The 13,260-nt window shown below is 41.6% G+C and overlaps 1 protein-coding gene across 7 annotated transcripts in view; it reads right to left on the reverse strand.

Moving 5' to 3' along the window:
- Positions 1-13,260, reverse strand: part of LPP (LIM domain containing preferred translocation partner in lipoma) — a 356,009-nt gene that overhangs the window by 52,532 nt on the left and 290,217 nt on the right. For all 7 annotated transcript variants that reach the window (XM_072868734.1, XM_072868732.1, XM_072868730.1 and 4 more), the window contains one exon: positions 6,361-6,530. In XM_072868734.1, the coding sequence (XP_072724835.1) occupies positions 6,361-6,530 (170 nt within the window). The remainder of the gene's footprint in view (positions 1-6,360; positions 6,531-13,260) is intronic.

Genomic DNA, 13,260 nt, shown 5'->3' on the forward strand with positions numbered 1-13,260 from the left:
GCAGATGTATAGCCAGAAGCCATAAAATCCCACTGGTCCTGCAGAAAGGGAGACTATTTTCTCCCTAAGAATATACAGTTGGTCAGTGAAATTCACCCTGTGAGGCAAGAAATTCACTGAATGGCAGCAGCTGGTCCTTTACAATATCATCTTATTTCAGTTACACTAAGAACTCCCTCCACAAAGTTTCCCATGGTATAGTTTTTCTAGATTATAGATGTCAAATCAATGCTTAGTTCATATAATCAAATATGAAAAATGCCTCTATAAAAGCGCAAGGCAGAGACAAGAAGACAATTCAAGTTGTTATGGCTGCCAACACATGCAGGAGGGAAAATCTGGATTCTACGAAGCCATCACAAAAGTCTCAAGTAAGCCCAGGTGTGGAGGAGGAGTCTTCACCTAATAAGGACACATTCTTAAAGACAGGCTGAAAACAGATGCAGGCTTCAAGAGGGTCAGCAGGTCAGCTAAGTTCAGTATCCAACCCAGTTCTGACAGAAGCTGCTTCACTGACATATTCTCTCATGCACACATGTTTTTGTACCTCCTAGACGTGGGCTTCTGGAAGCTCCAGGTGCAGCTTATGCAGTAGCACCCCATCCTCCTCTATTTTATGCCCTGATTGCACAAGACCAAAGTACTAGCGCTGAGCTTATGGCTGCCATTCCTCCCCCAGCTTCCATCTGTATTTTTTATATCAACTGTTGCTGGGTGGTATTAATAGAACGGGCTGTTATACTCTTAAAGGATTTACTCATTTTTCAGTTGTACAAATGATGGTCAGTTTACCAGGAATGATTTTGCCATGATTTTTCTTGCCATGATTTTTTTCCAAAGAAGTTACCAATTGGGCCTAGACTAGCTAAATTGCCAAAGCTAATAATCAATAGGATTAAAACATGCCTGTAAGCAAACGAAAACTCTGGACCTCCTTTGCGTCTGCTATGCCCACAGACCTCTTCTGTTGTGGGTAAGAAATATCCAGGACAGGAGCTCGCTGCTGTCTGGTGCAGCCAAGCTACACCTCTCTGCTACAGCAGCCGAGACTTAATGCTTTTAGATCCACGGGTCACAGGTTCAGCTCACTGCTGCTGATGACTCACACAGGAGCACTGAACTAAAACTAGCAACACCAGCTTTTTTCTAGGAGAGGATTGAAGAAGACATTGATCTCAATGAAATATTTTGAGGGCAGAAAAATTCCACCACGTAAAGAGTGCGTGACTTCTCTTTAGTTTAGTTTATATTTTTGTTCCAGTTGTCATTTTGAATTCAAACTCTTTGGAAAGCAGGCATAATAGTCTTAATGATCCCATTGAGCAGTTTAAATTCAAATTGTGGAGCACTCGCAATACCATGCTGGCAGCACTTTCCATAAATTACTCTCAAATTCAATACGTTGCTTGACAAAAACAAGAATAAAGGGCTTTTTACTTTAAAAAGAAGAAAACTTGTATAAAAAAAAATCTTTAAATTATAGTTTCTCTTTTCTGGTCCAATTTAAATTGTTACATGGTTGCTAAATTAGTGCTGTAATCTCTGCTTACAAATTGCAGAATTATTTTTAAAAATAGATATAATTTTACTGCAGGGATCAACCTTACACTTTAAACCATATTGCTGGAGGAAGCTGCTCTTGCACAGCTTTCAAACAACCACACTCACGTGTGCACACAGGGTGAGGTTTACAGTACCAGCCACACTGAAGCCGATAGCAGTTTTACCAGAGATTTCAATGAGCACAAATTGAGTTAACACCAACATTTCAGAATGATTAGCAAATTTAAACTTTCCCAGGATGCTCTGTGGCACTAGTCATACCATTTCCTAAAACATCAGCATTTCTCATGTTCTGGTCTGAACTATCTTCTCCTACTGAACTACAGCCTCTGATAGGCCAGAAAGTTAGAAGCTAGTAAGAAAGAGAAACCTTGAAGATGTATTTTTTTTCCTCACAAAACAAATAATTGGGGAAAAAAGTGGAGCACTACGATCCTGAGTTTAAAGCTAGGGAACTGCAGTGATCAGGGCATGACTTCCATGCACAATTCTTCCTCCTTCAAGCACTTCCACAGCATTAGTACTATGCAACGATGAACCTCACCCCACAAAATCCTTGTAAGTGATCTTTGGGGTAGCATTTAAGGTCATGTCCTCAATATCTCACAGCATGGAGCAGAAACAGGAAACCTTGATCCCTGGGTCTCCATAGGGCACTGCAGAGCATACCCACCATCTTCCCCCACTCTAGCTAGACAGACAGACATGAGACATTTTCTTCTCCTTCAATTGTTCATCATTTCTAGCCTTCCACTTCTCTGAAATCTCTTTCATCTGACCCTGGCTATTTCTGCTTTGCTTGGTTAGTTATTTCTGCTTTCTTGTCCCCTTCCCCATCACACCATGGTCCTTCCCTCAGGGCCCAGTGGTGGGTCACATTGACTTGGACAGAAGAAACCCTCAGAGGCCAGGAGCACCTGCAAGATCTTGCTGCTTTCTGCGCTAACTGCAGGTGCTCAGCACCTCTCAGCCCTCAGCCTCAGAGAGTTTATCTCCAACTGCCAACCACCGGACTGCCAGGAAAGGTGATAAAGAATGGAGGAAAATTTCCACATCCTGGAGAAAGTCATCAGGACATCAAAGAACATCCCATTCACAAAACAGCAGCATCACTCTTGCCAGACCGGTGTGTCTGGTTAACCTTGTGTTCAGTCCTTATGATAATACGATATTTGGAAAGCAGACAGCTGGCACTGCTCTAACATCTTGCTCTTCAATCTTTTATAACAATGGTTCCACTGATATTATTCTTAACCTTCTCTGCACTGAGCCCAGTGCTAAAAATCTCTCAAACTACTTAGAGGAAGCAAACCAAATGGTTTATGTCAGTAATTTGGCCTGTAAGGGAGGGTTAAAAGTATACTGATAACATGCTGCAGACACAGTATTCATCACGTGTACAGCAATACACTGGTTACACTGGAAACCCTATCGTGATATTTCAGACGTTACTTGACTGTCGTAATGACTAGGAGACATCTGTCTCTTATTTACACTTTTTTACAGTTGCTTTTAGTTCAGCAGAAGTGGCTTAATGGAGATGACTGGTACTCTTTTAGAAATAACATTAATAATGAAAGAATCCTTGGATGCAGAGCAAAACCAGCAAACACATTGGCAACAGAACTCACTGCATTCATAAGATGTAACAGGAAATGATAGTGACTGGCTTTTGGGTGGGGGGGATTTTTGTGCGAAATAAATTAACTCTGGTACTCAAATTCTCATTAGGAAAAACATTTTTTTTTAAACAGGTGATTGATGTCCTTACATGTTAATTCAGACTTTTGGGGAATTTCATCTTAACTGGGTCACTGATAAACAAAACCAGAAACAAAAAGACCAACTCCTCTGCAGGTTATTTAGGCTTGGTATTGACTAACAACTAATTAAATACAGCTCTTCGCAGTAATCTTAATTATGGCTTCACCACAACTAAGAAGAGTCACATAATAAACTGAGAAGATTAGCCAATTCTAACTGTTGAAAAATGTGTATTTTTATTTTTATGCACAGTTTTTATGAGCGTATGGCCACAAGTTACACAAGGGAATTATTAAAAAAAATCAAAGAATTCATGAATTTATATATCACAACCAGGCAAATATTATAGTTCATTTTCTTTATATAAATGAAGCAGCTTGGCCTAATGGCTTGCATAACAGGTCAAGAGTTTTGGACTTGGGGAAATGGGGATGTGTGCTAGAAATCAGTGTGAATTAGGTAGACCAGTAAACAAGCTTCATTGAATTACTCAGATTTATACCAGCTGAGAATCCCATTTTCTCAGCTGGCCACAGCCATGGATTAGCTGTAGAATCTTGGGCTAGTCACACAGGCTCCACCTTTCATGGGAATTCAGGTCCACAGGAATCTGAGTCTGGGTTCTTCAGTCCCATTGATTTCCTACAGAACTAGGCCTCCAAGTGTCCAAGTTATTTTCTGATAATGGGACTTGGGAAAGTTCCAAAAAAAATCAGAGGCCACAATTCAGCAAAATCCTTAAGCACAGGCTAGACTTTAAGCAGGTCATTAACTCTCATTGACTTCAGTATGACCACATCACACATCTGAAGGCAAAAGCATTCAGATTGTGCCTCAGCAATTTAAGGGCCCCCAATGCATTTGCAAGGACAACTTGCAAGCTTAGCTCAGGCCCTCAGTGTACTTAGGCACTCATCATCCTACTGAAGCCAATGCAGACCTCATTTCATTGAAAAATCAATGAGACATACGCACTACAATACAAATTCCTCAGGCTTAAAACCAATAGCATGGCAGGTACCTAGATCCCTTGTAGATCTGGCTTTCAGAACAGCAGAGTCCTGAGCTTTCTGAAAGGTATCGAGACTTAGGCTCCCAACACTTGTTTCTTCCACATTTAAGAGTTTAATGTGTGCTTGGGTGTTTTTGTTTTCTTTGCTGCATCAGATTGCCAGATTCCTGCTTCCCATTTCCCACTCACAGTACCAGCTGTCCAGCTACACATACGTAGCCCCATCAGCATCGCCATCCTTTCCCCTGCATGTGCAGCAGCAGATGGATCCAGACATGTTTTGGGTTAAGTCCCAAAGCTTTAAGCCAGGTTTTTGTGGACTGCATGGATAAACATTTAAAGGCCCCTTCTGGTTATATAAAAGAAAGCTATTAAACGTTTACTCTTTCCTCTGTACTTAAAGCTGCAAAGCCGTATCACAGAACGTACAAACACAGATGCAACCAGGCAATTATCATTCCTTTATCCCTTAAATAGATAGAAGATAAATTTGAAAGAAAACGAGGAACAGAATCTTTCTCCCTTTCCTTTTTTATCCTTTTATCTCCCAATGTAGGAAGTTTACTGAACCCTTGCCAACAATTCACTCAGGCTAATGAAGTGTATAAGTAATGGGATTAAATAATCTTAAACCATTACTACAGTGGCTAATGCAGATGTTTTCCCAAACTAAAGCAGATGAGTGGTGAAGAATGCATGCTTGATTTAAAGAGAGGAAAAGAAAGTATCAGTCTGCAAGCAGATGAAGTCAATTCCAGCCTGAAGTCAATGAAATGTTTAATTCCAGTTACGTAAAGTTGCTCCAATCATATTATGAATGCACCTTCCTAAAGTCTGCAGTGCTTTGCATATGGTCAAACTTTCCATGAAATTAACCTTAAAATTTTTATGGTGTAATCCTTTTAGTGCAAACAAAAATGGAAGCAGTTTAAAAGGTACATATTCCATCAAAAGATCATTTAGTTTTTAAAAGCCAATTAATAAGGCCCATATATCACTGCCATTCTAAATAAGACAGAATCCTCCTTTTTTATATTCAATATTTCAGTGATAATCCCACTGCAAAGGCTCTGCAGAAACAGAAGGAATAATGGGATACTGGTGGCATTTTCAGAAACACATATTATTGCTTTAATTATTATTGGAATGCCAGGAATGTCAAGAAAAGTATCAATTTTTACTTTCAGAAGTGAAAATCCAATTCTGGAAGGGTCTCAGGTCCAGTGTTTATAAAAAGAACGCTGAATTGGGGTTTAGAGAAAGACCTATCAACGCTTTAAGAATGTTTTGGTGCTTTTCTTATTCTAAATTACAAGGATTATCCCTGTATACTGTATGCTAAGGTCACAGCAAGGTGAGGCCTCAGGCATGTTATGTGATGTTTCTTTAATTTGCAACTGTGCAACTGGTTCCAACTAGCTCTTATGGGAGCCTCTTAAAAGGTGCAGCTCCTCAGAGCAACTGTTAATTGTTTGGTATAAGAGCTTGTTGGACACATGAAATGAAGTTTTACGGTAACATAAGCTTCAAAGGATATCCAATCCAAAGACCCTTAGTTCAGTAGAAGGACTTCCATCATGCAATGCAAAGGTCTTGATTTTAGAAGTTTTAGTGCTATCTTGCATCCCACCTCCTTAATCTTAGAAGGCACCACAGACTTACCAAAAGTCTGTAAGCTTTTTGGTAACAGGCTTCTCAACACAAAGCTTCTGAGAGCAACACTACCTCTTAAAAATCACTGCATAGTCTGCTCCATACAGACCTGAAATAATCACAAAAAGCACCTCTTTCCCCTGCCTTGGCCACTTCATTTCAGAGATACGTTAGACCAGGAAACAAAATTCACCCAGGAAGCTGAAGAGATCTGAGCTCTTCTGAAGACCATGGAATAACTAGTGCCCATGGTACTGCCATGGGATTCTCAGGTTTTAACTGTAAGGCAACTGTACAGCAGTGAAAGAAATCAATGTTTCCGACATCTGTGTGTTAAAATCAGGGTGCAAACAAGAATAGGTACTTACAATATAGCAGGGTTCACAGTAGGCTTTCTTCTCCACTGCATAAAAAGGCTGTCCCCTCAGCTTGTTGTTGCACATCATGCAGGTGAAGCACTCCACGTGGAAGACCTGGTCCATGGCTGTGCAGCCAGTGCCTTCCCCAACAACATTCTCCCCACAGCGGGCACAGCGGCCTGTCACCAAAGGGAAAAGACACGAGTCAAAGGAAGCTCCTGGTCTCAACTGCAGAGAAGGTCCTCCTGCATGCCTGTACTACATAGTGGATAACAGGGACAGAAGAGTAATTTGTGCCACTGCTGGCAAAGATCTTGTGCCACTGGAAGGCACTGTAGTACTGACCCATATGAAAAGACCTAGAGAGGCTTGAAACTGGCTCCCAAGACTGCAGATATCACTTCTACTGCTGCTGCTAGCCAGTGATCATCATAAGGAATCTAAGCCCCAGATGCAAACCATCCAGCTATCACCTAACCCAGCTATATAGTCATCCTCAGCCCCTCAGTTAGATTGGATAAACCTGTGCCTAAAGCCTTGCCTCCACATGAAAGGATTTTGTGGTAGGATGCCTCATGAAGCTGCCTGGTGGCAGTGCAATTGTTACCATTTAAAGAGTAGTTTTTGCTTGTACAGCTTAAACCAATTCCCTCAATGGAGCCAATTATACTGGCAAAAGGATTTAACTTTTTACGCTTTTGCCAGTATAGCAGTATCAATCCTCATGCTCTTGCTAACGTGCTGATGCTGAGGTAGTTGATATTTTAAATAAAAAGTAGTAGCTAAAGACTGAGTGATTACAAAGAGTGCAATATCATCTCTTACATGGAAAAATGACTTTTTTTTTGGTTTGAAGATTAATACAAATTAAGATATTGTGTCTGTTTAAAGCACAGAAACTATTCCTCAAGAAACTGATGTACGGATACTTTACTCTTACTGTACTTCAAGAAAGGTGTATCAGAAGCTGCTAGTAAGGACTCTAAGTAAAGACAAGCTGTAAGAGCTCTGGCTATTTCTGAAAAAGGTCCCTAATGCCACATACAAATATATAACACACAAAAAATCTGCACGTGCACACACACACACGTACAAAAGGCTTGCGGCCCTGTTCAGATTGTTGTTGAAAATGTTATGTGGTGGATAGATTTAAAGTGAAGATGAGATTTCAGAGAAAGAGGTTTTCTGAGATCATGGGAAAGACATTTTCCTAGTGAAGACTGTGGGTCAGAGATGATGGAAGAGGGTGCATGGAAGGCACACCTTTGCAATTTTCCTCTGCCATTCAGTTGAGTTCTAGAAAATGGGGATATCCTATGCAGGTCTGATGTCCTTGCCCAGCAATCAGTGTTCAAAATAATTCACGCACAGAGTCATGTAACGTATTTAGGACAACCTCAGCCACCCTACGCAGGAGAGCCCCACTGAAGGCAACAGAGCAACTATGGTCTGGGGCTTTGTCCCACTCAAAATGGTATTGTCCAGTTTGACAATAATTGTGGTGTCCTCAGTCTTGGGACCCTGCACTTCTCCTTCAAGGCTCTATGGGTGGAGCGGTGTGGTCACTGAGGGTGGGAAGGAGGGGAAGGGAAGTGAGAGCTGAAGTGCAAGCAGGAAGGCAGACTGAGTTCAAAACAGAATTACTCATAAATGCGTATACAAATAATATGTCCCTAATAATAATCCAGCAACTATATGATGTTATCTCATACTATGGTCTGTGTTTATTGGCCTTTTCAAACAAATACTGCAAGACTTCCTAAAAGGACTTGGACATGCCTCATCATTCCAACAGCAGGGCTGCTGTCCTTGTGCAGTGCAACATCAACGTCCCCGCACTCACAACTTCTTCCCTGCCTGTCCCAGACTCCAATAGGCTACATGCAGGGAACAAAGCATGTAAGCTACTTTTGGATCCCTCAGGATGCTGCAGGATGATATATATACACATTTGAGATATATTAGGAAAGCTTGGAAAAGAACCCAGATCATTCTGATTTGCTACAATGGCATAACCGTAGTTGGCATGATACAGGACAGACAGTTCCTGACTCAAACAGCTCCCAGTCTGAGCAACGTGGAGAGAGAAGTCACCAGATAAATCCAGACGAGCCTGGAAACCCCCCAGAAAGGAATTAATAATGTTGTTTTTACACTTAACTTTCTTTAGAATTTGTTATTAGCATTTTGATTGACAGTGTTGTGCTTTAATCACTCCACTGTAACGCTTCTTGTGAGGACTCCTTTTTTACGAGCAGAGAAGGAATGCAGGGTTCCCAGAATGGTGGTGAGGCTACAGCGCATGGGGGAAGAATGGAAAAAACCATGAAGACTAGGAAGAGGAAAAAAAAAATCCCACTGGAGAGAATCACGGGAGCAGTACTGCTCTAGGAAGGAGGCAGAAGAAACCTACTGTATACACCACAGGAGTTGCACGTACAACAGGAGACCACTGCTTGGTCCTGTGTGTGGACAAGACTGAGTGTGCTCCGTGGCCTTCTCCAAATTGCTCGTGTAGCTGGGCTGTAATATGAAGAGACGTCTGGGGAGCAGTTAATATCTCTATATATAAAACATGAAATTGAAAGCCATTAGTGTATTACTTTACACAGTGTTTTTCCAGAGGGAATATTCCACTGAAGAATTTATTTTCCCTGGTGTGCCATTCTGTGATCATCCGGTATTATTTTTATGAGGCATTTGGACATGGAATAATGTAGTGTCTATGCAAACACTTCTCAGCTTTCTTTGTTAACATCTGAGTAGAACATGTGGGAATCTTTTCTTCCCCTCCTCCTCTTCTCACATTCATAATTTAGCCAGCTCTTGTATACTTCAACATTTATCTTCCTCTTTGACCAAGGCATCTCTCCATTTGCTGGAGAAGCTGTCTATATGTAGACCATACTTCTGGCTGTACTTCTTGTGTCAGGAGATCTGGGTCTGTTTCCTAACTCAAATATATACTCTTGTAATCTCTGGCAAATCACTTGGTGCCTTTGTACCTCTGTCCTCTCTTTGAGCAAAGGGCATAAAGACATCTTCTCTGTCTCCCAAAGGTGCCCTGAGGCTACATTCCTGCACGGCTCCGAGGCATTCCCCAACTACACTGCTGGTGGCCAGGTACAAACCAAAGAGCAGCACAACAGAAGTCTTGGCCAACTTCTCCCCTTGAAGTTGGTATTTCCTTAGGCTTTCCTTCCTCTTTCTGGGTTTTTCCACAGAAGATTCCCATTCAGGCAGCGACAGACTTAACCCATCTACATTTATGAGGAGTCCAGCTTCTGCTATTATGTACACAGACAGAAATGCTCCTGTAAACTCTCGCACAGGAAAGCTTAAAGAAAGCTTCCTTTTTCATAAGTTTATATGCAAATTGTAACACTGTGGCCTGGAGCAAACCATGTTTTTCATGAGACATGGCCACTCCAGTGAGAATCTAAACACAAGCTCTGTGCCTAGCACCACCCCCAACTGACTCACTCGCCTGAAGGGTAAAAGCAAGTAAGCCAAAATATTAAAATTTGGGAGCTTACAGTTAGGTGGCTGGATCCATGTAAAGGCACGCGGGCAAATAAACGACCGATCTGGCTTGCACTGATGTGGCCGTTAGAGGCTGCACCTTCTGCAGACTTTGGTGCAATCTGGGAACTCACAAGACTTGTGTAAAACCAGGTTTCTTCCCCCGACTCCTGCGTCTTGCTCAAATTTGGTTGAAAATGGCTATTAGTTTCAAGCATTATTGGGGAGGGAGGAACTGACAAACAGACAGGCACATGCACACAGGCAGGGTGATTGCACAAGCCTCATTTCCTTAGAAAACCAGAAAAACCCCACTAAAAACAATGTATCTATCATTAAGTCTGATAAAAACAAAACAAAGGTCTGCTTTTCCTGTGTGCCAATTACCAACGGCGAAGGTATTTGTGGTCAGACTCACCACAATTAAGTGCCCACACATGTTCCCCATTTTAATATTTTCACACTGGTTGAAATAACCCAGTCTGTTGTGTGCAGAATACCCATGAGTGAATACAGAACAAGTTACACTGCTTATTGGGAAAGAAGTAGCAAAGGCAAAGCTTGCAAGACTCAAGAACAAACAGATTGCACAAAAAAGATTACACAAATAATCTAAGAGAAAAATAGCAGGCAGCGTATTACAGTAGAAACATAGAACAACGTGACCCATTTGCTTCCCACAGAGACAAACAGCACTTAAAAGGCAGCTTAAAGACAAAGGACAAAATTAGTACTAAACTGCACGAAGATGAAACGATGTCATTTCAACATTCTTCTTTTGCCCCTTCAGCCCTTCTTAGGTCCGTTTTCAAGATCTGAAAACAGCAAAACTAGAAGGTGATACAATGGCAGCAAGGCTGGGAGCCCCGAGTCCTCTATTTTTGCATGAAAGAGGTTCATAACCTTGGCCGTGACGTTCCTTCAGCCTAGCCTGGCTGCCACATGTTGGTCTTACCTTGGGGGGACATATAGAGGTGCCCACAGAGGCTTCCCTGCTGAAACTGCTGGAAATGTCATCATTACTGAGTGGATCACAGGGAAACACTTCAGCAGCTGAAAGGCAACATCAGCTACTATACTTTATTCTGAAACCTCCTCATTTACTGTCTTCTGTTGTAGAAAAAATTTGAAATATTGCGAATCTGAAGAAAGAGGGGGAAGGGAGGAGAGGAGCTCATATTGCACATGATGCCACTTTCTAACTTCTTGTTATTTTATTACTACTATTACATGTTTTTTGCTTATACTGCCACAGATCCTGGCTACTCAGATTGTGGAACAGCCCTGTTGTGCTGGGTATTAGGCAAACACAGAACACAAAGAAGGGCCCGACTGCAGGAGTTTACAATCTAATACGAGCAATAACAACTGGGTATATATAGGAAATACAAAGAAGCAATCAGACAAAACCGGTCAGCAAGGAAAATTGTGGTCTCAGCACTCTAAATGTTTTACTAACGACAAGGAGTCTGTAGACAGCCCAGCAAAGGAAAAGGCTAAGGAAGAATTTGAAAGAGGATCCAGAGGGAGTTTGAGGGAAGTTTAATGGGACGCTTCTGAGGAAAGGACAAAGACAGCACAAAAGGGAACATAAGTGCTTGAAGATTGAACATAGACACCTGCAGACGGGAAGGATGAGTTGATATGTCACTGGAGAATACTAGAGGAAAAAAGAGTGGGAACAGGTCATTACAGGGCATGCAAGTAAAGACAAGAAGCTTCTGTTTGATATGATGCAGAAATGAAACCAGAGGAGAGATTAAGAGGCAGGAATGATCTGGTCTAAGTTACAAGCTAGAGAGTGATTTCTGCAGCTGCATTCTAGTTGAGCATGAACAGGGAGAAATTGCACTTTTAGAAAAAGATGTTGCAGAGATTCAAGGTCACTGGAGCTTGGATGCAGGTTTTATCTCTGAAGATGAATAAGAAAGGCCATAATCTGAGCTGTTACTCAGCAAGATTCTTAAGATTTGGCCAGAGTCTGGGCGTGATCTGGAGATGAGGAATTAGATACAGGGTGTCCAACCTTATCTGGGACATGAGTCACTTTTAAATGTCAGATTAAGAATGTGAGCCAATCAGACAAACATCTACCACTAAAGATGGATGATGGAATAGGTACATGCCATACTAATGCTTATGGCATAATATTCCGATAGCAATCACACTGGAGCCAAATACAGAGGTAATGTAACTCCTTCCAGCTAGCTTGAGATGCTCCTGTTTGTACACCCAAGGATTGCATTAGCCTCTTTTAGGCTACAGCATTATTTGTCTGTCATACTTACTTAGACACTAAGCTGTCGGGGGCACCGACTGCCTCTTGCTATGTGATGTCCAGTGCCTAACAGACAATTCAGGCAATAATTAGAGATACTAAGAGTAAAGAAAGCAGAGAGAAAATGTGCAAACCTTCTCCCTACAAAAAGCTTAAACTCATGAATTCAAAGCATGCATTCTATGTAGAGAGGAGATAGGGGATAATTTTCTGATAAAAGCGTCAAAGTAGGAAGGTTCTGCAGTTGCTGAAATGTGGGGAAAAAAATGTTATCTCAAAAACTTCTGCATGCTGGAAAAAACTGTTTCCCACCTAACAGTACTGTGGGAATATACCACAAGGTCATATCCTCAGTGTCTATCAATTACACAATTTCCCTTGATCAGCTAAGTGTATTCCCCGGTTCTCACTGCAGCCCTGATACGCTATGCAAGAAAGAACTAAAGAAATACAGCATACTGCCTTTACAAAAGCGTACTAAGAACATTTTTAAAATATGTAAATACATTGAACAAAATATCTCGCAAAAAGTTCCCCTGGCAGCCTCAAGACACCCAGTATTTCCGCTGTGTTATTTTTCTAATCATCTCTGTTTAGAGTTCGCCAGCGAATGCATTTTAGAGATTCATGACACATTCCGCTCTTGGACGGCTTTGAATCAGCTGGCAGTAAATGTGGAAAAATCATTATTCCTAATGAAGAAATATTGATGACAAAACAGCATTTCGAGGACAACGTTGACCATAAGTCAACAATGTAACAAGATTTTCCCCTCCCTCCCTCCTCTTTCCTAGTGACTTTTGTCCAAGGGTGTTCAAGCATTTCCCGAGCACGTGGGATTCCTCAGGGCACCTATGTCAGACAGGCACAATTACTCCATTTTAAAGGGATACAGGAGCAGAGGTTCATCCATTAGGATAACAGTGTAATAGCAGACCGTAACTGCCAGTACACCTTAATCGAGTTAAGTTTCCGTGGTAGAGGTCTTGCAACTCATAAGCACCCAACGGGTCCTGGGTTCCTTGATTTGTCCAAAGGGAATAAAATAGGAATCTCTGATCCACAAGAGAGGGTTTATTCCCTTCCTGTGGAGCATGGGAGGTACATGT

Source organism: Ciconia boyciana, chromosome 7 (assembly GCF_034638445.1).
Source record: "Ciconia boyciana chromosome 7, ASM3463844v1, whole genome shotgun sequence".
Taxonomy (NCBI): domain Eukaryota; kingdom Metazoa; phylum Chordata; class Aves; order Ciconiiformes; family Ciconiidae; genus Ciconia; species Ciconia boyciana.